General features: G+C 42.1%; 1 protein-coding gene across 1 annotated transcript; it reads left to right on the top strand.

The window, feature by feature from the left end:
• The first annotated feature begins 1,496 nt into the window (after positions 1–1,496).
• Positions 1,497–26,259, top strand: LURAP1L (leucine rich adaptor protein 1 like). The gene is made up of 2 exons (XM_073345392.2): positions 1,497–2,480; positions 25,863–26,259. Exons 1-2 carry the CDS (start codon positions 2,247–2,249, stop codon positions 26,238–26,240), a joined length of 612 nt encoding a protein of 203 aa, XP_073201493.1. The 5' UTR covers positions 1,497–2,246; the 3' UTR covers positions 26,241–26,259.
• The last annotated feature ends 1,374 nt before the right edge of the window (positions 26,260–27,633 follow it).

Below are 27,633 nucleotides of genomic sequence, written 5' to 3' on the forward strand. Positions count from 1 at the left end.
AAAATATCCTCCAGTCTGATACTTACTATAGAGCAGATCAGTTCTCCAAAATTGTGGAGGATAATTAATATAGACTGGTCAGTAGCTTTAAATTTATTTTTATATTCCCATAAAACTAAAACTGACTTTTTTTGTTGTTGTTGATAACTTGCAGGCTACTCACCTTGATAACTTTTTTAAATTTAGAAATGTCTTCTCTGCATACCCAAAGACTTCTGCATGGGAGCTATATACACATTTGTGGCAGACATGAGAGATACTGCCATTAAAAACCATTTCAAACCTAAAGGGTTTTGAGGCTAAACAATTATTAAATACATAATATGGGGTCTACGCTCAAATTAATGTACCCAACTTCTATTAGTGTCCATGAAATTTATGCACTGTTAGACACCAAAAGGAGAATAAACCACTTAAAAAACAAAATGTAATATTGTTTAAAAGTCCTTTTTAATTTTATTGGATACGTATATGTATGGTAAAATATCCAAATACAGTTTTCCATTATGAACGATAATAGCTTTGAATTTTCAGGTCAATAGAATTCAAAACTACCTTGGGAGATACTAATTCTAACGTCCAAAGTGCTTGTAACCCTCCCGGTTTGGTGTTAGCTGCAAATTTTATAAGCATATTCACCACTTTGTTATCCAAATTATTAATGGAAATATTGAATAGTACTGGTCCCAGGACTGACCCCTGTGGGACCCCACTAGATACACCCTCCCAGTTTGATAACTACTCTTTAAGTAGGTTTCAGAGTAGCAGCCATGTTAGTCTGTATTCTCAAAAAGAAAAGGAGTACTAGTGGCACCTTAGAGATTAACCAATTTATTTGAGCATACTCCTACTCTTTAAGTACATTCTTTCAACCAGTTGTGAACCCACCTTATATTAATTTCATCTAGACTGCACTTCCCTAGCTTGCTTGTTAGAATGTTGTGGGACTATGTTCAAAAGCCTTTCTAAAATCAAAGGGCATATGTGCTGCTATCCTGAGCGGCAAAAAGCAAAGTGGCATTGCCACTCTTGCTGGGCTCCAAATTTGACAGACTGTTTTCTTTTGTTCAAAGTTCATGTGATTGTCAACTTTTGAATGCTTCTGGGTTTTTTTTTCTTTAAAAAAAATTCAGTGCCTGTAATCCTGCACATATGAGCAATTGTATGATTTAAAAAATCCTAGTGTATATAAACATGAATAACTATACATCATGGTTATATGCACAAACACCTGCACACATCAATAAGCAGATTTCAGCTTCCAGTGAATTTTTATGAACAATGGAGAGTTCTTTAATGTCCCTTTACTTTGAACTTCCTTGCTTTTATTAGCTCCTGTCAGAACCTTAAGCACTTTGTCCTCTGAATATAATATATGCTAAGTATTTCAACAGCGGAAACATTAAATGAATGCACAAAAATCTAGTTTGTGCCCCCCTCCCTCCTTTAGTCTAAAAGCGACAGCATGCATGCATCATTAAGAGACTGGGCTGGGCAATCAGAGTGAGTCTCTTCTCTGTGCATTACGGTACAAGGGTTGGCCCTCAGCTGGTCCACCTGCCACTGGGGTTTAAAGTTTCAGCCCATCGGGAAATACAATGACTTGGATCAAACTGCCTGGAGAGAAAGTCTGATTTCATCAGGGAAGTGGATAAACTGTAGCTATATTGGGAGAACATGGAGAGACAGCTCCGTAGGCGCGCACATGACAGGCTGTAAGCTGCTCAGCGTGTATCCTAGAAGCCAAAGCCATTAAGGAAGCAGCAGACACATGACTACATGGGGGGAGAGAAAACAGCCAACCTGGGAGTCTGCTGCCCCTGGACTTGACTCCTTCCAGAGGGACAGATTATATGCAATGAACAGCCCGCCGCAATTCACCAGCTAAAGCAACAAGCAAAAGGAGGAAGGGGCAGCCTCTCTGCTGGGCAAAGCGCTTTTTTGCTTCCGCAGTTTCTTGCTTTGCAGCTGGTGACAGCGTGCGCGCCCGGGGGGAAAGGGGAGGGAGAGAGAGAGAGGCAGAAGTGGTTTGCCAATCAAACAATGCTGCTGGCGACCAGCTACTCCTCATGTCTCCCGCGGGTCACCTGCCTGGCTTGTCCGCCCCTCTCGGCGCTGCTGCGGTGGATCACAGAGACGCTGCTGACATGGAGAGGTTGGTGAGCCCGGGCCACTGCGGCTAGTGCTGGCTCGTCCGCTGCGCCTTGCACCGCCCTCAGTCCGGAAAGCCTTGCTGCGCACCAGCCATGGAAGAGGGTCCCCTGCCAGACCTGCGAGACGTCGAGCTGAAGCTGGGGCGCAAAGTGCCCGAGAGCCTGGCGCGCTCCCTGCGCGGGGAGGAGCCCGCTGCCCGGGACCGGAGCGGCGGAGGGGGCAGCGGCTTCTGCCCTGCTTCAGCCCCTGGAGCCTCCCGGCTCAGCAGCAGCGCCAGTGCCCTGGCGAGACTGGAGACCAAACTTCACCTCCTCAAGCAGGAGATGGTGAGTCTGGCACCGCGCCCGGGGGTGCGCGCTGCACACGGCGGGAGGGGGAGCGGGCGCGGGCGGCTGGAGTCCCCATCACCCTGCTGCGCCCCGCGCCTCTCTGCCCCGTGCCAGCGGCTGGCAAACCAACCCGCGCGCCGCTCACCCTGGACTTTGCTCGGCCACCATTCCCTTTTCGCCAGCCCCGTGCCTGTGAGCGTGCGCAGTGTGAGAGGGTGCCACTGAATGCCTTCTTCCTCACCCCCACACCTCTGCTGACAAGCGGGGCGAGAGAGCCCCCCGGGGTCTCTCTATTGCACACGGATCGGTGGCGCTTTGAGTGGATTATGGACGGCGCTAAATAATGGGTGTCCCCTTGGTGGCCCTTGAGATACTTTACAGTTCAGACTTAACTAACTGACAACTCCTATCCTTGCCCTGTTGCTCCTTGAATTCTTGTAATAAAAAAAAAAAAATACAATCTGGTATGATCTGCTCCACATACTTTGCTGAACTCCCCCATTTCCTGGTAGGGAGAAGTGCTGCTGATCTCTAGGCCCCTGTGCAATTAATTTCCATCACTGCCTACCCACACAAAACCAATTCTGAAAACAGCCCTGTTCCTGCTAGGCCAAAGGAGAGCAGCTAAATACATTCCCCGCTCCCTTTCTAGAAAGGGAGCCACTATTATCTTTCAGAATCTTTAGCAATGTCTAGCCACGCCCCTTACACACTTCATTGATGGTTTCCTAATCCCATGTGAATATGGCCCCTTAAGGAACCATAGTGATAGACTCAAGGTGCTCAGTCTATTTAGTTTAACAAAGAAAAGATTAAGGGGTGTCTTGATTACAGTCTGTAAGTACCTATATGCAGAACAGATATTTAATAATGGGTTCTTCAGTCTAGCACAGATGAGTATAACACAATCCAATGGCTGGAAGTTGAAGCTAGACATATTCAGAGTCTATGCAATAAGGCATACATTTTTAAAGGTGGGAGTAATTAATCGCTGGAACAATGCACCAAGTGTTGTGGGTACTCAATCACTGATGATTCTTTACTCAAGATGGGATTTTTCCCCCTCAAAGATATGCTCTAGGAATGCTTTTGGGAATGTTCTATGGCCTGTGCTATACAGATCAGACTAGATGATCACAGTGGTCCCATCTGGCTTTAGAATCTAGGAAAAGTTGTTATAATCCATGCACAGTCAAAGCAACTCCTACCTCCATGCTGTAGTCACAATTGCATAATGTCACCAAAGTGGCAGTGAGCAGGTTTCTCACCTGCTCAAGAGGCTTTCCAACTCCATGACTTCCAGGATATATGTACCTCATACGATTAGCTGGCAGAATGAAGAAAACTGACAGCCAGTGGTGTTTAGGTAGATTTTAGTCCTCTGAGTGATAACTTCTGATGTCTGGGGTATGTTAGCATATTGGTAAACATTTAAGATAATGCCCTGAATTCTATTTATTGTAAATCTATACAAATACTCCATTTTAATGTGACTAATACTTTTCTAAAAGGATGTGAGCTCTTTACTCCTAAAAATTGTCCTGCCATCAGTCATTCAGTTTATAAGACTAAACTTCTGAGGTCTATTTATTTCTAAACTGAGTATACTGGAATCTCTGTATGCTTCCATAAAAACCCCATTTATAATTTGGCAAAGTGGCTGTTTGTCTGTGGTCTGCCATTGGACCATGCAATATTTATTCATATTTTAACTCAACTCTTATGTAAATGGTCCAGCTATATTATGCTAAGTGTTATGTACTGGGTTAAGTCTGTTTTTCATTAGAAGACCAACTCTGTTAAGCAACTGTTTGTTTTGTTTTGTTTTTTAAGTAAAATGCAGGTTTCACTTAAAATAGGCTGTCCTACCATGAAATTCACAGTGAGCACCTAGTGAACAGCATGCATTATCGCTAGTAGTCAGATTCTGATCTCTGTTACATCAATGTAAGTGTAGAGTAACTCAGAAGTGTGTAGACAGCGGGTATTAAGGGAACCTGGCTTTACAGGCATATGAAAATAGCACCAATACATTTTGTAGTAACTCCCTATAGCACTTCTCATACAGTTTTAATATAAACTCTATAGTAGCCGATAGTGTGGTGTGATATGATGGCTTTGTGGGCTCCCATTTGGGATGAGCTGCATAAATAACTTGGGGTTCTGCTACTCATGGGTAAGGCTATGTTTCAGTCACGGGTATTTTTAGTAAAAGTCACGGGCAGTAAACAAAAATTCATGGCCCTGTGACCAGTCTATGACTTGTACTATGACTTGTACCCCTGACTAACTCTTGGGGGGGTGGGGGTGGGGGAAGGACAGGCGGCCCGTGGGTGCTACATGTGATTGGGGGTGGGGGGCGGGAACGGCCCAGGGGGTCCTGCGGGTGCTCTGGGGGAAGCAGCCCGTGACCCCACTGGTGCTGGGGGGTGGGGTGTGGCGGGGCTGGCAGGCTCCCTACCTGGCTCCTCATGGCTCTCCCCAGGCGGAGGTGCAGCCAGAAGGCTCCGTGCACTGTCTCCGCCCCGAACACTAGCTCTGCAGCTCCCGTTGGCCATGAACCATGGCCAATGGGAGCTGTGGTGGTGGTGCCTGCAATCGGAGGCAGTACGCAGAGCTGTCTGCTGAGAGTTGAGGGATGATGCTGCTTCTAGGAAACCCCCTGAGGTAAGCTCTGCCCAGCACCCTCACCCCCTCCCGTACCCCAACCCCCAGCCCTGAGCCTCCTCCCACAACAAAACTCCCGCTGCTGCTGTGGGAGAGGGGCACAGTGGCCCAAGACTGTCCCAGCAGCAGCCAGTGCGGCTGGCCCAGGGGCTGCCCAAGCTCCTCAGCCAGCCCCTGGGCCAGTCGCGCTGGCCCCTGCAGAAATCACAGAGGTCACAGAAAGTCACAGAATCCGTGACCTCCATGACAAACTCGCATCCTTACCCATGGGTAACATTGCAGTCTCAAACTTATGCTGATACTACTTTTATAATCCACCACATGGTATGCTTTTTGTATGTAGTATTCATTGATGGGGGTGGGCTGGAATGAAGCATCTGGTTTGGGGAGGAAAAAACAAGGCTTAATTTACTGACAGCTAGCGACAACTCAGATGCCTATTCTGTAGCCGGAGAACCTAAATTTTAAGAATGGCCATTTCATATCTAGAGCTATCACTCTTGCTTTTATACCTCATTGAATATGGTTTATACAAAGTATTCACCTAAACCAGTCTTGATACTTACTGTAACGATCACTCTATGAAGGTAATGGTGTCAAATTGTTACTTTAGAAGTTCATTAGGTTTATTTGTTATGTGGTACTTAAAGATGCAAACCAAAGTTTCAGTCTAGCACAGCACAGTTACGGAGTGCTGCATGTGCTGTGTTAGGGCAAGATAAAGTAGGTTACAGAGGAAGTTAATTTGGCATTAGTGAGTGCTGGTGCATGGCTATGAAAATACTCCTGCCTAGTGGCATGAATAGGGCCAGATAGGGGGGTAAGATACAATGTTACCATCCCCTTCCCCTCCTCCCCTGTCACACACTGATGCTGGAACAGTTTGTATAATGGGTGTGCTGAGAGCCATTAAACCAAACTGTAAATCTGTATATAATGGAGACCACTTCAAGCCAGGGGGTGCAGGAGGAACCCCTAGTTCCAGCACCTATTCTGTCACAGACACACACACAGGGTCCTCCACCCCTCTGCTTGTCCACTGACCCCCCATCCAGTCCCCTCCACTGCTCTTTCTCCTGTGCCTGCTCTCATTCCCTCTAATTCTTTTGCTTAACCTCTCACTCTCCTGACTCTTTCCCCTCACTATACAAACATGCTTTAATCTCTCCATTTAAAACAAAAAACAAAAACTTGACCCCTCTTGCCTCTTCTGTTATTGCCCATCACCCCTTCATTTCTACATTCATTGATCATGCTGTCTGCAATCTTGTCTGGAGTTCCTCTCCTCCAGTTCCACCCTGGACTCTCTCCAATCCAGGGCCATGGCATCCACTGAAACCACTCTCACCAAAGTCTGTAATGGCTGTTTCCTAGCCAAAGTCAGAACTAGTATACCATCCGCATCCTCCTTGACATGTCAGCTGCCTTTGACACTATTGACCATGCTCCTCTTCTTGGAATTTTGGCCTCCCTTGCCTTCCATAACGGTCCTCTCTTTGTTCTCCTCCAACCTCTCTAATTATTCCTTCAGAGTTGTGGCATACTGGCATGTACTGGCCCATTTATGTTCCTATATAAAATCTCCTTGGAGGCTCTCTGTAGTTTTGTATAAAACATATTGAACACTAAGATTATTCTTATATGGTAACATAAAAAGAGAACTTGCCGTGTTACGCTGCTGATTCATATCCATCCCAAGTCAGTACTCCACAAAGTTATTACAACCCAATAGCTGATCAGTGGCTTCTAGTGATCTCAGTCCCCTTCTTAGTGAACCAGTGTAATCTTTGCAAATTGACTATTGTTGACACTCTAGGAAAAGTGGCCAAGGATTGGTTAAGGCCATGGGCACAGAGTTGTTTTCTCACACACTAGAGGTTGCCTGGGCTGATCAGAGTTGAGGCCCATTGGTGAGAGTGTGAGGAAGCTTGCATTACTGATGTCCATGAGTCACCTGCTCTGTTAATTGGAGGGCTTTGATCTCCAGGACTGTGAAGACTTTTCCGTCTACATCAATCACTAAAAGAAAATATAGTTCAGGGAACATCCAGCACCACAGGAGTAATCCATGTACTCTATACACAAATGATCTGGGGGGGTAAATGGAAGGATCTGTGTTCAGGAGATCAAAACTAAGGGCAGAGCCAGGCACTAAATACTAACTGGGCACCTTTTTATTCTTGATTATTCAGCCTTCTTTCCCTTCGAATACAGCCTCAATAGCAGTATACTGCAATAAATAGCCAGGATTAATTCCCAGACCCTAACTGCTATTGTAAGCAATTATAAAATATTGCTTTCCTCAAAAGCCTTGTTTCTCTTCTCACAATAATCACACATAATTAACCAGGGAAAACATGATCTTAAAACACATGAGAGGAGTAAAAATAAGCAAAGAGATTCTTAGTGGAGACCCTGCAAAAATCAAATTTCTTGTATCTTAGAAGCAAAACAAGAAATCAGACAAGACAGGTTGAGGAGTATTTTGCCTTGGCTGTGTCTACAGTATGTGCAATATGCATCAGTAAAATAATGGGATCCTTTTTAATTTTTCAAGGGAACACGACAAAGGCAGTAGCCCTAGCATTTTTTTGGAGAAGACAAGGCAGGCTAGTAATGTTGGGAGTGTATATTGCACTTAACAGTGGTCTCTCATGGCTTATTTAAGGATGATATTTACAAGCTTAGCCCAGCCAACCCTGGATGTCCAATATGCAGTGCTTTTTGGAAGGAAGGGATAAAGAAGTGGAGAGAATTTTGGGGTTGCCCAATAAACTATTTGAGATGTAGACAGTACAGACAGGGTGGGGGACACATTCAGAAGTGGTGTGTAAGACATTACAGGAGTTAGATGCATAACCTATGTACATGCATGCCCAGCTACTAAGTGGGTTGCAGACCACTGGTGATGTATACAGATCATAGTTTGAGATGTTCTCTTCTAGTTCTTTTTTAAATTATGAGGTTAATTGTGATGGTTGATACTTTATCTAGGTCTTCCCAGTCAAAATGAAGCAGAGCTATTAGTCTTGCCACCTGCTGGAATTCAGTAGGCAAATATATTCATTTTCATAACCTAGCCCTTCCTGCTCCTGGAGTTCCATCTCCTTTCCTTCTCCTGTTTTCTCTCAGGTTGAGAAGCTTTGAGAATGTGTAGGATAAAGAAGGTTAGGGGCAGGGCTGCTTTAACTTTCCTGTTACACCTTTGTATTAGTTGCTTAACTTTTCCCATCTAGCCATTAGTATATTGATTACACCAACTTCAGTGTCACTTATTGTCATACTAAGTGGGACAAAGTTAGGGTCTGTCTAATGAGTAAAAAAGGTGCTTTTTAAAATTGAGCTAACATGAGTTGAAACACCCCATATCACCTAATTATAGACACAGTCTAGCCCCTTTATAATGGTGTTTGCTAATTAGAACTTTCATCATCTTCAGTGGAGATATGGCCCAGCATGTGTACACAGCATCACAAAGCTAAGTGCTGATTTTCTATTAAGTTGGTTATTAGAATTTTTTGGTTAAAATTTGACTGTAAATAAAATAGCCAACTGACGCAGTCTTAAGTCTGGGTAGGAGGGGCTGCTTCACCTTCGTTCCACTGATGAGCAACCGCAATGAGTTGTTGTTGTTAATTATTTGTATGCAATGTTATTGTAGCCATGTTGGTCCCAGGATATTAGAGAGACAAGATGAGGTAATATGTTTTTTATTGGACCAACTTTTGTTGCTGAGAGAGAGAAAAGCTTTTGAGCTTACACAGCAGAGCTTTTCTTCAGGTCTGCAGTGTTGTAGCTGTGCTGGTTGGACAATTTTAGTCCTGAGACAAGGGGGGTGAGGCAAGATCTTTTATTGGCCCAACTTCTGTAGGTGAGAGAGACAAGATTCAGGTTCTGAAGAATGGCTCTATATGAGCTTGAAAGCTTGTCCCTCACTAACAGAAGTCGGTCCAATAGAAAATTACTACCTCACTCACCTTGTCTTAATAATTATTTGTATTACAGGGAGATGGAACAGAGGTGAAGTAACTTGCCCAAGGTCACACAGTAGTTCACTGACAGAGCCAGGAATGGAATCATAGGCCTTTTGATTCCCAGACCAGCACCTTATCTGCTAGCCCACGCTGTCTCCACTATGTCTGGGTCTTCTTTGCCAGCAGGAATGTAGCTGTGATGAGGAGCTTGTAGTCTTGAGGTGGAAGGTACATAGGTTTGGGGAACCAGTATAGAGATCCTCACATCTGACAAGGATGCACAGAACACTCCACAGGGAAAACATTATCTCATATATACATATAGACCCACACACACATACATATCCTACTTGTTGTACAACATAGTCAAGTTCCTCACCCCTACTGCTTATAAGGGCTTGTCTACACTACCGATCGAGGTCAAGCTAAGATATGCAACTTCAGCTATGTGAATAGCATAGCTTAAGTTGACGTACTTAAATCTAGTTACCGCGATGTCTTCACTGCGGTAAATCGACAGCTGATGCTCTCCCGTCGATTCCGCTTGCGCTTCTTGTTCTGGTGGAGTACCGGAGTCGACTGGAGAGCGCTCAGCGGTCAATTTATCACATCTATACTAGACGTGATAAATGAACCCCGCTGGATCGATCGCTGCCTGCCGATCTGGCGGGTAGTGTAGACAAGCCCTAAGACTCCTGCTGCCTCCAAAACTCTATTAACGAACAATATGGACAAGCATTTGTGAAATCCACTTGCATACCCAAACCTCTGCTTCCAGCCTGTAGACCAGCTGTTCTTAAAACCACTGTGTTAGCCAATAGCATCACTATGAAAAATTTGAGGTAGAAATGCTTCTAGATATTGGTATTCAAATGAGTACATCAAGCACTTCACCATGCTTTGAATTCTGGTTGTACTCCCAAAGAAAGTAGCTTCTCAACTGTATTGGAGGTTCCTATAGCATCTAATGTTTAAAACAATTTACAGAGATAAAGACATGTGACTTTCTTCCATGATTGTTATTGTCTGACTGCGTGGAGGAAGTATTTTGGCATCAGAGCTGTTTTAATCCATCATTGCTATCAGTCCCAGGGTTATTCAAAGGAATGTTATACTGTGCACAAAATATATTATCCTCAGATCTCTAAAGCTTGTGCATGAATCCCAAAGGCTTTTTTCAAATCCCAAATGAGGTCACAAAATAAATAGATTTTCAATTTATTGAGGAAATTTGCATACAGTATAGATGCAGAATTTTTGGTCAGGATCAGTGATGAGCTGCCAAAATCTTAACAACCGGTTCCCTCCTCACCCCACGAGGGGGTCGTGGCCCACCCCCACCCCCCAGGACTCCTGCCCCATCCAACCCCCTAGCGTTCCTTGATGCTCCCCCCAACCCCCGGGACCCCTGCCCCATCCACCCCTGTCCCCTGACTGCCCCCAGAACCAGGCAGGAGGGTCTTGTGGGCCACCGTAGTGGGTGCCCATCCCACCCCTAAGAGCCAGAGGGACCTGCCGGGGGGCAAGGTGGGAAGTCCCGGCGGTGCTTACCTGGGGCAGCTCCCAGGAAGCATCCGGCAGGTCCCTCTGGCTCCTAGGGGCAGGCTAGCATAGCTAGGGGGAAAGTAGGGGGAGCGGCTACTCCCCCACTGATCACATCAAAAGTGGCGCCTTAGACACCAACTCCGTGGGTGCTCTGGGGCTGGAGCACCCATGGGGAAAATTTGGTGGGTGCAGAGCCCCCACCAGCAGCTCCGCACCCGGCCCCACCTCACCTCACCTCCGTTCCGCCTCCTCCCCTGAACGCGCCGCCCCACTCTGCTTCTCCACCCCGCCCCACCCCACCTCGCTTCCTGCGAATCAGCTGTTCACGCGGGAAGCCTGGGTGGGCCGAGAAGCAAGCGGCGGCTTCGCGCTCAGGCCTAGGGAGGCAGAGGTGAGCTGGGGCAGGGAGCAGTTCCCCTGCGCACCCCCAGGTTACCTGCTGCAGCGCGGGCAGCCCTCCTTGAGTCCCCCCACCCCAGCTCACCTCCGTTCCTCTCCGCCTCTGTGGGCCTGAGTGCGAAGCCGCCACTTGCTTCTCAGTCCTCCCAGGCTTCCCACGTGAACAGCTGATTTGTGGGAAGCCGTTGGGGGCGGGGGCATTCAGGGAAGGAAGTGGATTTGAGGTGAGCTGGGGCCGGGCGGGGAGCTACCCACCAAATTTTCCCCGTGGGTGCTCCAGCCCTGGAGCACCCATGGAGTCAGCGCTGAAGGCACCACTTCTGGCCAGTTGTTAAATTTAAAAGGGCTTCTAAATTTAACAACCGGTTCCAGCAAACCGGTGCGAACCAGCTCCAGCTCACCACTGGTCAGGATGGATATGACCAACTAGGCTAAAAAGAACTCTTTGCAACTATCCTGAAACTCAAAATATATAATAAATGTGATGGGTTGAAGGAGTGAGCTATGTCACTAATTTATTTTTAAATATAGTAATTCAGATGGATAGGAAATGAGGAAGTCTTCTTGTAACCCTCACAAAATGAGTTAGATCCTCGACTCTTCAGCCTTTAGCTGGTTTCCAGGTGACAATCACGCACACTCTTGATCGTCATGAGAGTGCTCATTAGTTGCATAAATAGTTCCCTACCATCTAAAGAAGAGAGAGAGGGGAAACTTCATCTGTTGTGTGGCAAGTGGGATAATAGAAGAAGGAATGTGGTACTCTAAGAGTAAGGAAGGCAGAGGGGCTGAGGCAGAAATTGGAAAATGTATTTAGGTACCTAATTTCCAGCTCCATGCCAACTCAGCTGCATATTGGGAGTGCAATTGGTGAGTTTTGGGGCCAAAACTCCACCTATCCTTCACCCACTCCCCACATACCTATGGACTTAAACATGTGAATTGTGCTGTGAATCATGCCTCAGTTTGGATTAATACTAGAAATGCATGACCTTCCTCCCCTCCCCTATCTGACTTTCTGTATCTAGTGTGATTATTTCTCTGTTTTAATTACTGTTCTGTTGCAGTCCACCATCTCCAGAAGATGAAGCCAACTGATGTGTGTGCTGAGAGCAAGGTGTGGGTGAGGACAGAATGATGACGTGTGCTTTTTTTATAGTTTGGGATTATGGAAGGACCAAATCCAGCAACTCCCTCCATGGTCAGAGAGGTCTTCCTAATAACTGGATCTGTGTGGTTCAGCTACACAAGAAGAGGGTGCACAATCCACAGCCCACAGGGTCTCCTTGGATAGCAGCACAAAATGGGCAGGTGGGATTGGGGCTGGAGTGCGACCAGAAGAACTGCTGCAAGAATCCTCCAGTCCTCCTAATTCATAGCAGGGGGTGCATTGCACATGCAGAGGGCTACTTCAGCCACCAGAGTGAAGCAGCCTCCCTACAGTGACTATGTAGCTTGCTCCTTGGCCTAGTGGGGAGAATTCCAGCTTCCAGTGGAAATATTTAGCACACAATCGACTATTTGGTGTGGGTCCCTGGAATTAGTACTATGTGCATAGTAAATATTTCAGGTCAGAAGAGAAATTGTAAGGAATGCAGGAGTGAAAAGGGAAGCCTTTTTTGTGTACTGGCAAGAAAAGAGTAGAATCAGTGCATGTAAATAACGCACAGCTTCACACTCCATTTTCCATCAAATCTAGAAAGTATTGTCCATGCTTTCATAGGCTTTGTCTACACTACACAGCTCTTAGTGACACAGCCACGTCGACATGGCTGTGTCGCTAAAAGTCGGGCAGTGTAAACACTGTTTGTTTGTCAGCACTTCCACCCGCTACAAATGGTGCTCACCTTGTCGACAGGAGAGCGCTCCTGCCAACAACGAGCCGTTTACACTGCCACTTGCCATGGCAAAACTTCTGTCTTTCGGGGCGAGGGGGGCCTCTTTAAGCACCTGTGAACAACAAAAGTTTTGTCATTCAATTGGCAGTGTAGACAAAGCCTTTAGTGTTTAGCTATAAAAGCAGTTTAGTAGTCCCTGGAATGGAGACACGGTTGCTGCCTCAGTATCCCTCCCGCCCCTTCCCTCCCCCTGAGTCAACAACGGCCTTCCCTGACGGGTATCGTGTTTTGGGATTCAGCCCTCCAGCTGAATGCAACAAGAGTCTTAGAGCAAAACAAAAAATCCAAACAGTCGTCAGCCCTTCCCCCTACCCTTTTTTTAGCCTAGCCTGTGATTTCCAGACATCCTTCACAGCACTATATCTCCAATGATGTTGATGTTCCATGCTGAACCAGGACCAGACCATGCTTGCTTGTACCCTTTTTTGTAAAAGGCTACTGCTTGGGGGTAAGACTGTCCAATAAAGGGACAGTAAGATAGGGGCATAGTTAGGGCAAGCTGGCTGTGGCGTATTCCAGATAAGAAGGTGTCGTGCTGGCGGGTTAGCAGAAGCAACCAGAGAATATAGAAAGGTTGATATCTTTAGCCTATGTGCTCATCTTGTGCCCTAAAAGTTAGCAAACTAAATACGTCAGGATCTTTGACTGATGCTAGTCTCCCAGGAGACATCATTGGCCAGTAGTGTGTGTGTCTGGGTTTTTGGTTTGTTTTGATTTGTTTTTTTATCTGTGCTTCGCACAATGACTGTGACAGTGTTTCACTGATGTAGAGTTTGTCTAGAAAGTCATGCTTCTATGTCCTCCAGAATGGATTACTTTAATGAGCTCTGGGACTACCTGTGAAGAGAACTTAAAAGCTACAGCTGGTGTAGAATTCAGCAGCTCTCTTGGTTATTGGTGTTGGTCTAAGGCAGCATTTTGCACCAGCCTGTCAAAACTAAACTAGCTTCCCATTTGCTTCTGGATGCAATTAAAAGTGAAGACACTGACCAAAGGACCCACATGTCATTTGGCTGCTGGCTGTTTGAGAGGGAAAGAGGTGATCTGTGCTCAGCCACATCAGCTGAGATCAACTAAGGTGCTTGAGCTAACTATTTATAGATTTAAATACCTGAAAGAGCTACTGGCAGGGCATTCTCAGTGAAAAGCCTTCAAATCAGGAAATTCACTTCCCTTTTGTGTCTGGAAGAGCCAAAGTTTATTAATACTCATGGCATGGAGCAAAGCCCATGAAACACACATGGACAATAAGCTGGTAGAGGAGTGAGGAGCACCGGGTTGGGGAAACTTTGTCCCATGGAAAAATGTCAACAAAACTGAAAAAAAATGTTTCTGCTGAAAAAATTAAAACTTGAAAGCCAAAAACTTTTGGCTTTAAACTGAAAAGTTTTCAGTTTGTGGTTACTTTAAAAAACAAAACAAAACAAAATGTTGAATTTGAAAAGTTGCCTGATTCCCTCTGTCTTTATGAAACACAAATACCGTATTCAAAAACTTGCACACTTCTAATGCAATATAATTTAAAATGGATGCCAAACACCCGATAGAAACTTCTGGGAATGTCAGACCCTGATTTTAATTTTGCATCTCACATGCATCTTTTTAATTAGTTGTACTGTGAAATCAAATATGAACACACTAGTACTTCAAGAAAGTTTGAGATTTGGATCCAATTCCAGTTCTTAACTTTTGGACTCTGAAGTGGATATTATATCATATTATACTCTCAATATATACCTTTAATGTATATATTTTTTAAAAATTGCCTTAGTTTGAGAGTTACTTTTGACCATATGGCGCACTACAGTCTTTCATGGTGAAATCCAGGCAACAGCTTCAGATTTGTATAAATCCATACTGCATACTAAAGATGATCTTTCAATTTCTTTTCTTTTGCACTCTTAAGTTTTTGACTGTACACAGTGTTTGGATCTAAGCCCATTAGATTAAGAGGGATCAGCAGAACAGGAATCAGCACTTACTTAGCAAACTCAGAAGTGAGCAAATGTTTTCCCATTCAGGCACCCAGTACTACACTAATTAAATAGGCTTATGTCAAGACAGGCAGGGATAATGCAGAGACTTAACTGTGCCATATTTAAAATTCAGTGAAAAAAACTATGTATGTTATTGAGCCAGGATGCCATCTGATGGAGAGGGAGGGGGAGAAGTGAAGCTGTGTGTTGCTGCTGAGCCAGATGTCCAGAGCATATGATAATAACTCTATCCTGTACCATCTGCTCTAACACTTGCTGACACCAGCAGCCATTTCTTGCCACTGGCTGTTGACCTAAATGTTTGCACTTGTATTATCATGTCTGCCAACATATTTGGGTCCACATCAACTTTCTGAACATTTTGTTTCACCTCCATGTGATGTGAGACATGTTTATAACATCAAAAGTTGTTTTTATAAACGGCAGCATCTGCATACTTAAAGGGGTTTAGAAAAATCTGGGCTATCATAAGTCAGGACAGCAATGAAGCTTTCCACTCCTCTCACCTCCATACACTATTTTTTTCCCTAGAACATAAAAAAGAAACATTTGAGGCTCTTCTAGGTGCAGTGGTCCTTCTGGTGCCATATGCTAGACATCTGTCTTTATCACGCTTAATTCTGGGTCTTGCAATATTTGAAGTGATGAATTAGACCTTAGTTTATGGTAATTTCCACATATGTTCAACCTTTTACACAGGACTTAATTTCCGCTATTGTAGAATGCATGAAAAAATAGCTAAGATTACCTGACTCTCCTAGTGGTTTGCATTGCTCACTGTTAAGCTGTTGAACAGAAGATGAATATATCAGTCTGATACAGTATAACTGTCATAGACATAGTGTGGGTTTTTTCCTTTTCTTATTTCTTCCTCTCGCACAATAGAGAATTGTCAGTATATTTGGGGCATGTGTGTTTTAGTTGTCATATGTAACTTCAAGATAGAGAATGCAGTTTGAGGAGGTATAGTACAGAATTATTTTTCTGTGGATTACAACAGGTTCATTTTGTGAGTAGCACAAATATTGGTAAATATTTGGCAAAGAGAACAGCAGATTGTAGTAAAATAACCCAAATAAATAAAGTGTAATTTAAGAGGGAGAAGAGACCTCGAGAAACTAACATGATGGCAGCACAACTTGACTGTGTGTGTTTCTTTTCTGTCAAATCAGAAGTGGATCACTTAATGAACAAAGTTTTACATTTGTTTGTGTTTCTGTAGCATATTAAGACAACTATAAATCATTAATAGTCTCATCTACTGTATCAAAACCATGAGTAATTATGCTATTAAAATATTCATGCTTAAAACTATTTTGCAGACACCCTCAAAAATGTTTTGGGAACCGTTTGTGGGATGATTTGAGCACTTAAGAACACTTCATTGAGCAAGTTGCTTTGCCTGCTTAGTGTAAAAGTAGTCAGTCTGACGTGCCATGCACACTTCCTCATTAAAAATAACAGGTGCTTGATTCTGTGCCATTTTCAGGTGCTCTGTTTTCTTACTCTGCCTTTAAGTGGATTTCTGCTTACAGTTTAAAAAAGAAATCTCTCAAAAAACTGAAGCCAAAGCATTTGCTGTCTCTCTCTCCTGTTTAAAGGCCGCTCATCGGAAAGTTTCATTATGTTGCTACAACGTGTTACAAAAGCCCTAAAAAAACATTTTGTTGTGAGCTTTGAATGAATAGTTTCTCTTGAACTGCAGCAGACTGAAAGGAGATCATCGCAAGGCTGTGGTCTCCCTCTAAACCAAGGTCAAGGGCTCAGACAGCAATAGTGAAGCCTTAATGACTGCTCATTTTAAAAGAGCTATGACTTAAAACTAATTGTGATATATGCTGGGTAACATCAACTAACGTTTTGGGTACTTTGGAGGCTTGAAAGAAGAGGTATTAAAAGGCAAGAAATGGAAGCTGCTAACTCCCTTTTTTTCTCCCAATATTTTCTTAAGCTATTTTTTCACCATAATCATTCTTTCTACATGAAAAGAAGGTAATAAAAAAATGCAAAGATTATGTGCTTCTCCGATTTGCCAAAATATTTTAAATATGAGTAATTATAAATGTTTAAAAGTACAGTTGATAATGGATAATTTACAATGCCCAAGAGTTTAGCAGCTCCAACTCCCACCTATCTTTCACTAAAAATGTAATTTGTATGAACTACAGCCCTCAAAAATGAGATAAGATCCATTGTAAATCTAAAAAACTCAAGGCGATAGGGAAATAAAAAATACTGTTAGCCATGCAACATAACCTAGATCAGGTCAGAAGCAAAGAAGAAAGAAATGCAAAATTTGTTTTCTAAATCACCACCAATTTAACTTCTAGTGGTGAAGGTTGGTTTTCACATTCTGTTTGCAGCTCTGGCAGAGAATCCCTGTATGACCTTGGGAAGATCACATAGGGGAGCATTTTCAAACTTCAGGGTGAGAGGTTAGGCACCTAAATTTTGTATATTTGCACCTAAATAAATGGGCTGATATTTTTAAAAATGAACTGTGCTCCTGAAAATCTAGGCCTCTGATTTTGGTGCATCAGTATGAATTTAGGTGCACTAATCAACACTAAGACCTTGATTCAGCAAGGTCTCATTAAAGCCAAAGAGACTACTGATGTGCTCAAGTGGCCTGGAGTTCCAGGAGCTCCTCTGAAAATCATTCAGGTTGCTCATGTAACTAGTATCCTAAGGGGCTAACTTTCAAACTTTCATGCTTAAACATTTCCATGCCACCTTTTTCATAAGTAATAAAAGGGGTCATAATATTTCTCTACCTCCCATGAGCATCGTGAGGCTAAATTAGTTAAAGATAGTGAAGAGGTTTCAGATCCTCAGATGTAATGTACTATACAAATAGAAGGTAATATTAATAGCAGCACTCAGCGTTCTGTTGGGAAAAAGACTCAGCTGACTATATTACATAGTGAGATATTAGTAATAGAATCACAGTGAAAGGTATGTAAGACCCCCTACACTATAATCTTTACAGGATGTGGTGGTTGTGTTTGTACAGCACCTGGCACAATGGGAAACCTCTCCTGTCAGGAGCCTCTGGACACTATTGTAGTATAAATATTAAACAATAGCTCATGGAGTCCATTCACCTACAAGTACAGAATTTAGTGCCCTGCTTGTGGTGATCATTTTGTAAATGAAGAATGCTGGTTTCATGGTTTATTGGCCAAATTCATCCCTGTTCTAAACAAATGTAACTCCAGTGACTTCAACAGAATTGTGCTCACGTACACTGGGTCTGAACTTGAGTCTATTAATTTCTGTAGAGTTCAATTTGTGATATACGTCGTCTGCCAAGGACTGGCCTATGTGTTGCTGTTGGTGGGTTTGTTACGCTGTCTGTGGTTGCTCTTTTAGCTGGTCAGACCACATATTTTCAAATAGCATGATGCCATCTATATATTGCTTAGGTGTAGATGATTTCTTCTGTTACCCAGAAGAAATTTAATGAATTCACTAAACTACACTAAATTGCTACCACGTGAGAATTTTTGTAGTGGGAAAATTAATATCAGGAAAAACAGAGTATGCTTTATTGTTTTTGCTAGGAAATGGAGAAGACTCATAAAGCTCAGAGAAAGGTAACTTTTTCGATGTTGATTTATTGTTAAAATATTTTTTAAAAGACTTGATAAACTTGAAATATATTGAGATTAAATTCCAAGGAAAGCAGGTCTAACCCAGTAGAAAAAAATAAAGAGGGAGATATCCATAGATGGTGCCAGAAAATTGTTCAATATGAATAACAGAGGAACTAGAACAATTAGGGTAAAAAAGTTGAGACTCATGTATTTTACACACCTCATGAAAGGAAAACTACAGTAACTAATGCTAATATTTTAGCTGAGGTAACTACAGTGGTTGCATTTAAAATATTACTTCTGTTTTGAAAGATTATACTGGTTTGAGATTCTCTGTATATAAAATGGGAAATATCATTGGAACTGGGACTATTTCTCAAAATGGAAGAACATTGCATCTGTGGCCAGTTTACCTACCCTCTGCCCACTAATCCTTCTCCCCAGAACTACTTCTCACACTCCAACCCTTTGAGCTGCTTTTAAGCAGCCACCATGTTTTGCTAATCTTTCCCTTCCCCCTCCACAAAATGTGGGATGTCTCTCCAAAATTATAAGGGACAGGACTGGTACTATTCAGCTGTAGACCAGTGATGGGTTTCCTTCCCATATATCTCCACAAAGTTTCCCAGCATTCATCTGTTTTACTTGGGATGCACTCTGGGCAGAGGATTTGGCTTTAGGGCAACATCGTGTCACACTTCCTTGTCCATCTTCTGTTTTATATACTTGCCATCCATGCTGTAGGGCACACACAATAAAGCCAAGTGTTGTGAAATTTAAAATTAAAGAAATTATTTGTAATTAAAGTACACTTATAGCTACCATTAGTAATGCCGTAACTCTGCTCTTGGCAAAGAGAGTCACATCGCTTCATCAACTAAGATAAAGGAGTGGTAGAATATTGAAAAAGGTCAAAAAATATTTCTAAGGATTTAATAATACCATGTATAGAAGGGAATTTGTAGTGTGCTGTATTCAGAAAACCATAGGCTGAGCATTGATTGCCAGTGGCCTTTTCTAGCAGCTATAGACATTATGAGCTTGATTTTAAAACTGATCTAATCCGAATCAATCCCTAACTCACTGTAGCTCACTCTCCAGGAGAAATAATAGTTTTCTACTATAAACTCTTTAAAAATATATTTTCTCATTGAAAAAAAACTTTCTTTGCAGAACAATCTTATACGTAAGTTGCTTAAACTGAAAAAGGAAGGGGGTCACCTGATTGTTTTCATAATTTTGTGTCACTCCCTCCAACTCATTTATCTGTTTTGATGTTGGTTGATGTTTACAGTTAGCTAGGAGAGCATTTGAAGAACCTTCCCTGGGCATGACATCAAATTAAGTGGCAGGGCATAAGGGCCAGCCTGTAGCCCCGGTTGCATGCTGTGGAGGAGGATAGGACAACAACTGTTTGCCAGAAAACTGGTACCTACTCATCTGAACTTTTCCCAGCCCCTGCTATGCACTGCTGTTAACTCATAAGAGCAGCTGTAGAAGCTTTTCTAAAGTAGTTTTAGATATGAACCCAACCTGTTCGGTTTGTCTCTGTGAAATGCATCTGTTACAGCGCTGTAATAAATGGAGCTGTCAAACATGATGGGATTATGTTTCCTTTAGTCACATTAATTGAATGTTCTTGCATTTTATTTGTTTACCACTAAAGTTACATTGGCTAAAACCACATGACTGCATCCCAACTAATGTGATTATGTCTGAACTAAAGTAGATATAAGTGGCAAAAAGGCCATAGATAACGGAGTGCTATCTGATGAAATAAACCCCATTGAGGAAAGACAGTATTGTGTGGGCCACCTTTTGTGTTTGCCTTTGGAAAAGTACAACCTTGGTATGAGCCACTTGGGAGTAAGTGGTGGTTTGTAAGGAGCGTGTGCAAGTCACCAAGAATGCAAAGAATTGCTACTAAGTAGGCTCTTCTGCACAAGAGCTGAAGCTGTGGATGTAATTATGGCAACAACGGGCTTCCTGTTAACTAGTTTTGAAATACATAAATCTTCTAATTTATCAAGAAGAAACCATTACATCAGTAACTTTATTGATGCTAGTGTTGTTTGGCACTGTATTTAACTAGCCTTCGGGGAAATTCCTGTTTCCTAAATTTGCTCAGTTTCAACAAGCTTGCATTACATATTGGGGGTCATTTGCTACTGTCACAATAGCAGGCCAGTGTCCAGGCAGATGTCTTGCAGTAATTTATTGATGGGAGCAGAGGAGGCTGCTTAGGCCAGGGGGCTGGGAAATCCTGAATCTCTGATTTCAAAACATCACATAAAAATAATGATGCGTGGAAAATATGATTAAAGTTGTGGTTGGCAGTATTGCCTTGCAGAGTCCCAGATCCGTTAACTTAATAATACTTGTGATACTGCCGTGAGAATAATTCAAAAGTCATTCTAAGATGGGGGAGGGAGAGGAGGCATGCATAAGAGTTAAACAGGCTCTGAAATACAGGAATATAAGATCCAGAGAAGCTTTTGAAATGTCTGCTGTACTAACAGAACAAGGATTTATTGAAAGAGAGGGGGTTTTGAGCAACTATATCAAGGTAATATAATTTAGTATATTTTGAAGGATTTGCAATTTAAAAATACGTTATGTATGGAAAAATCAAGTCCAATAAGTAGCCTTGCCAAAATAAGATAAAGCACTCAATTCCTCAGAGTATGAATTCCTTTCCAGGCTGTTGTGGATTAACAATGGTGATGCGGTATTCCTGTACAGAAATTTATGAATTTGGAGAACAAGATAAAATGCCTGTTGCCTGGCATGACAAATTTTATTCGTTTTCTTTTTTATGTCTTAGTTGAATGAAACTCCATATTTAAAATAGACATTTACAGTAGTATATATCATTTCGAAATTAACCATCACAGAAATTGACATGTTAACTCATATGGAGCAAACACATTTACACTGTATAAAAAAATGTACATTTTCACTAAATATATTAATATTTTAAATATATATAGACATATTTATATACAAATATAGACATACTAAACTCCATGTGACAAACATAATTTATATATTTAGAAAATATTAATGTACTAATAATTTATACATTTTCCTTTATTTGATTTTTGTAGACCAATATTTTCAGGTGCATAGGATTCTTATGTCTATTATATTTTATGAACTATGGCCCTGGTGCCCACATGAATAGTTCACTTGAAATCAGTGGGACTACTCACACACAAGCGAAATATTACACACATGCATATGTTTCCGGAATCAAGGACCTATATGGCTATACATATATAAATCTTTAATCTGCAGTATGCAATGGTTGGGATTCTCAGAAGCATTCACCTCAGCTTAACTCTGCTCCCACTGAAGTTAATGGGAATTTCACCATCAGCTTCAATGGGACCAGAGTAAGGCCAATGCTGAGTGCTTCTGAAACCCCACTTTACATTTATGTACCAAACAATATATATTTTAGTATGGCAAAATGTAATATGGCATCGAGGAACAAAGAATGTAGGCCACGCTTACACAATGGGGGACTCTATCCTGGGAAACAGCGACTCTGAAAAAGATTTGGGGAGTCAGGGTGGGTAATCAGCTGAACATGAGCTCCTAGTGCAATGCTGTGGCCAAAAGGGCTAATGCTGTCCTTGGATGCATAAGAAACAGAGGAGTCTCATGTAGGAGTAGACAGGTTATTTTACCTCTGTACTTGGTACTCGTATATCTGCTGCTGGAATACTATCTCCAGTTCTGGTGTCCACGGTTCAAGAAGGATGTTGATAAACTGGAGAGGGTTCAGAGAAGAACCATGAGAAAGGTTTAGAAAACCATGAGTCATAGACTCAAGGAGCTCAGTCTATTTAGCTTAACAAATTAAAAATTAAGGGGCAACTTGATTATAGTCTGCAAGTTCTTCCCTGGAGAACAAATATTTAATAATGGCTTCTTCAGTCTAACAGTGAAAGGTGTAACATGATCCAATGGCAGGAGTGGAAGCTAGACAAATGCAGAGTGGAAACAAGATGTAAATTTTTAACAGTAAGAGTAACCATTTGAACAATTTACCAAGAGTTGTGGTGAATTCTCCATGAGCAATTTTTAAATCAACCTTGGTTCGAAACTCTGCAAAAGACATTTGGGGTCAGATAAAACTTCATTAGACAGAAGGTTAGCTCTTTAACTTTACACACTTTCTCTAGATTAAATTTATGATTTTGGTTTATATTTAGCCCTTCTGCTTCCATTATCCCTACTCACTTGAATCTTTGAATCTCTGTTCTTTGTTAATAAACTTACTGTTTTAACTTTAAAATATTTAAATGCTGTGATATTGAACAAGAAGCTGATCCTAAATTAAAGCATCCATGCTGTTGTTCCTTTTGGGGATAGCTGACCTGGTAATTCTGTGAGTGTTCATGGATAAAGGGCTGAATACTACAGGGGCTTGTGTACTGAGGTACACTTGTTAACCTGCAAGGCAAAGAAAGATGGCATAGCCTAGAGAAGAGAGTTTGGGTGGCTGGGAAGGACTGGCAGTGCCAGGGGAATGCTCCTTCTTCTCATTGGAGGCAGGGAGGTAACAAGGTGACACTCAGTCCTAGGCATCCTGAGAACCATTAAACCCTCACAAAACTTTCACAGATAACGTGAAATGAGGTGATTTTTATAAGTAGAATATGTTTACATTATATGAAGACTATTTTAAAATATAGCTTAAGAATGTATGTTTCTTTGACAGGGAAAAACTGGCTTTTTGCAAGGGAAGTACTATGCATTACATCCGGGTGGGCAAACTTTTTGGCTCAAGGGCCACATCTGGAACACCAGACCAGGGCAAGCCCCAGACCCTGCTCCCCCCGCGGGAGCTTGAGGGCCGGATTAAAACATCTGATGGGCTAGAATCAGCCCATCATCTGTAGTTTGCCCACCACTGCATTACCTTAGTACAGGAATTGGGAGAAACTGAGGATTTCTCTGCTTTGCACAAACCAATTATTTCAATCTTTCACAGACACTGAGGCCAAAAATCAGGATAGAGAAATTTTTACTTAACTTTACCTCCAGACACCTTTTTTATACTGGTCTGGAGACAGGGTCTCTATGATAGCTCTAACTACAAGTACACAAATTTTAGGGAAGCAGAGAATCACCTCACTGGTGTATTTAGATTGTGATTAGTAGCACTTTAAAACTATTGTCATCTCCCACCTGAGGATTGATTTGCACATCGACATTCCCGAAATTGCCAGCCTACCTTCGTGCAACCTGAACCCTTGCTGTCATATTTGATAATTCCAGGAACTGTTACTATCAGATACTCTTGCCCCTCCACCTGACCTACCGCGAATATCATTATCTATCAGTATAGGCCAACTTCATGGTATCATCTGGGAAATACTGTACCACTGTTAGAGGAAGTTAGGAAAGACTGTTCTGATAACGTCAGGTGCTCATGAATTTAGAGGTGCTGGATACATAGACTAAAGTCTTGTTGGCCTCTCTGACCCTCATATTCAGTGCATTTCTTTCATGTGACAATTGTGGTTTTATTATTTCTAAGTGAAGAAGAATCCTGCAGTTCTGCACAGAACCTTGGCAACCCTGCTTCTGGTTCTGATCAATCCTGGCAAGGAATATATTTTTGTTTTTAACAACCCCTCTCATGGTAAGGCAACAAATAAACACCTGTGCTACATCATTATTCCCTGGATTGCTCAAATTCCCACATTCAAACAATAATTGTAACTTTTAATTGGGTTTTAAGAAAATAAAGAAACTAAACATTGATATTCCCACTGAAATGTACCACTACAGCAGTCTATTGTGCTCGAGTCACAGACATTTCATAGTTTGTGCCAACCAATACAGTTAAATTGTTGTCAGAATGTAGATAAGATGCCATGCAGGCTTTTTATTTACTTTATTTAAATCCATCACTAGTGAGCTGCTGGATTAATAAACTTCACCTGACCTGATTTTAAAAATAATCTGCAATGCCAGCAATGTAATTATTTTACTTTCAGTTAATTATTAGGCATTGGTGTGTGTGTGTTACGGTGGTGCCTAGAGACCCCAACCATGGTTGGGGCACCATTGTGCTAGGCACTGTACATACATGTAGTAAGAGACCATTCCTACCTCCAAGAGTTTACAGTCTAAATAGATGAGAGACAAAAAGTGAGAGGGGAAACTGAAGGATAAAGAGGAAGAATGACTTCAAGCTCCAAAGTCACGCAGCAGTTCAGTAGCGGAGCCAGGAATTAGAACCTGAACTCCTGATCCGTCGGCACTGCCCTATCCAATGAGCAATACTGCCTCTTTTTCAGTGATAAGTTTCATGATTAGAGGAAACTTTGCTCAATTTTTGTTCCCCCTACTGCTTTACTCAGCAAAGCTGGTTAGTTCCATTCTCTTGCGGCCACCAGAACTTACAATTCTATTTAAAACTTGCTTGGCTGCTTGTAAGTCACAGAACAGTACTGTCTTTGGCATATGTATGTGTTTCTGTGCATGTCTGGTGGCAGTAACTGAGATTACATAATGAATTTAGGATTTGCAGCCCAGCTAAGCTATCTTTTTAACTGTGAAATACTTATACTGAAACTTGCAACCTGAACTCGGATATGCTTTGAGAGTCAGTGTACTGCAAGCTTTCCTCACAACTTATGCACAGTTGAGGACTCAGTCAATACTCTGAGTTACAGTACCAATAAGAGAGGCTCTGGATAAAGAGAGTGCAGGAGAATGTAAGTTTTGTACATATAATATGTGTCCTACATTCAGTGTGTTTACAGGTACAAGGTTGAATTTATGTCCTGTTTCTTTGAGACCTGAAGGAAATGAAAACACTCAACACTGTTCCTTTAAATGGTAGCGGCTCTTCCAATAACATTTCACCAGTATTCCAATGAGTCCTGTGGTGGACTAATTTAAAAATGAAGTAAGATTAGTTTCTATTAAATGTCTATAGGGCTTAACTCCCACTGAAGTAAATGGAAAGGATCTCATCGACTTTAGGTGGAGTTGGATTGGGCCCTATATTATTGGATCGCCCAGGACAATTACAAAGTGCAAAGGTACTGATTGTAAGTACATTATAGTGGAATACGGACATGGAATAATATCTCTCAAATGTTAGTATCCACTACTGCTTTATTAAAAATATCAAATCCAGATTTCATGCTTGAAATCTGCTATCATTTACTTTTTACCTCTCCGTTTGGTCACAGCCTACTATGGTTTAAATTGGTTTCACACCCATTTGTTTAAAAAATACAGTAAAATTGATTTTTGTTGTTGTTTTACTGTGTAGGTTAATCTCCGAGCCACTGACGTCCGGCTCATGCGCCAGCTGCTCATCATCAACGAAAGCATCGAATCAATAAAGTGGGTGATTGAAGAGAAGGGAGCCATCATCAGCAGAGGTAGTAGTTTGAGTGGCAGCCTTTGCAGCTTGCTGGAAAGTCAGGAGACCTCCCTTCAAGGCAGCTATAACAGTTTACAAGATTGTAGTGATGGACTGGATGGAATATCAGTGGGGAGTTACCTGGACACTTTGGTGGATGATGTCCCAGGTCACCACACCCCTTCAGATATGGAACAGTTCACTGATACTTCTGTTCTAGAGGCCTCACAGACTCTGCACAAGCATCCCAAAATTGAGTCTGATGAATACTACTGTTTTGGTTAATAAAAAGAAGTTCCAGAGGGACATGTGTGCACTTGTATTTATCTTCCTTCTTTGCTGCTATTTTATTTTATGTGCAAAAAAAAAATCCTTTTTAAAAAGAAAAATTACTTTGAATCCGCTTTAGAATTTTGCTGTTGCTTCTAACTTTTCTCATTCTGGGTAGTTTGTTAGCTTTTTTTTCCTTTTCTTTATCTTAATTTATTGCTCTGGGTTTGGGTTTTGTTTTATAATCCCATATTTACAACTTTAAAAAAGATGAAGGAAATAAGCTTTTATCTTCAAAACAAGACATCAGGGATTGAAAGTACCAGTTTATATTTGTTTGACAATAAAACACCTACTGATACCTGTAGTTTGTAGTTAATCTTCTTGAGGAACTAATAGTCTTCATTTCCAAAACTGAAGGAGTTTATGGTTTCTGGGTCTCTAGTCTTTGGCCTTGAACCTGCTAACACCTATGCAAGAGATTAACTTTACTCAGGTGAGTAGCCACATTTCACTATGTCACAGGGTGCATGTTCCTTCTGATAAGGACTGGGACTAGTCCTCTGAGACAAGGGAGCTGCTTCTCAGTGGGGCCAGTGTAGCTCAGTTGAGTACCCCTGGGACAAATTCTGTTGGAGCTATCAGTCTCAGCTGGTGTATGGCTAGGAGCATTTTGTATGACGCAGCACTCAGGAGAATAAATGAGGCTCTTTGCAGGCTCTCCATGGGGTCTGAGAGGCACAACTGCCTGGAGTAGAAGTTTAGGTGGGGTGGCTGGAAATTGTAGCCAGAATCTCCTGAAGAAGATAGAAGTTAAGGTGGGGTGGGTTATAATTGTTTGGCATGAGTTTAACCTTGGAATGAGAAGGACTGTTTAAGCTCCTTATTTGCCAGGGGACTCCAGGGAGATGGGAATCCAATTGTCCAGCATAAGGAATAGGAGTGGCACAAAGCTTTTAAGAGTCCATATGAACAACCAGTTGTACCTTGTAGAGCTTTCACTAAGACTATCGTTTGGGGTGAGACTGTGAGCCTGTAAACTAATAAAGAAGCCCCAACTGGGGGCTTTCCCCTCAAAAAAGTGGTTTCTCTAGGGATTTGTGAAACCTGAGTTCATACATGCTGTAGAGGGGCATTAGGAGTCCTCGATCCTTTACAGGATACAGTAGGACTTTTTACAAGAGTAAAGCTAAACATATGCATAAGGGTATTCAATATTGATGTTTTAGTTTACAGCAGAGATATATCTCAATAAGTTACCAGGATGAGAAACTTTCCTGTTTATCAGCCCATGACTGCCTAATAAAATGGCAATGGATAATTCCTGTCATGAAGTTTAATGCTGCCAGTGCATTGTAATCCACAAAAATCATGCTGGAACTAGTGGGCATCTGAAGTGGCCCACAAA

Source organism: Lepidochelys kempii, chromosome 5 (assembly GCF_965140285.1).
Source record: "Lepidochelys kempii isolate rLepKem1 chromosome 5, rLepKem1.hap1, whole genome shotgun sequence".
NCBI classification, from domain to species: Eukaryota; Metazoa; Chordata; order Testudines; family Cheloniidae; genus Lepidochelys; species Lepidochelys kempii.

Bases quoted from the DNA above. Each gene is read 5' to 3' on its own strand.
- LURAP1L (XM_073345392.2), top strand. From the start codon at position 2,247: ATGGAAGAGGGTCCCCTGCCAGACCTGCGAGACGTCGAGCTGAAGCTG. The intron at 2,481-25,862 runs GTGAGTCTGGCA...TTTACTGTGTAG, and splicing joins ACCTCCTCAAGCAGGAGATG to GTTAATCTCCGAGCCACTGA.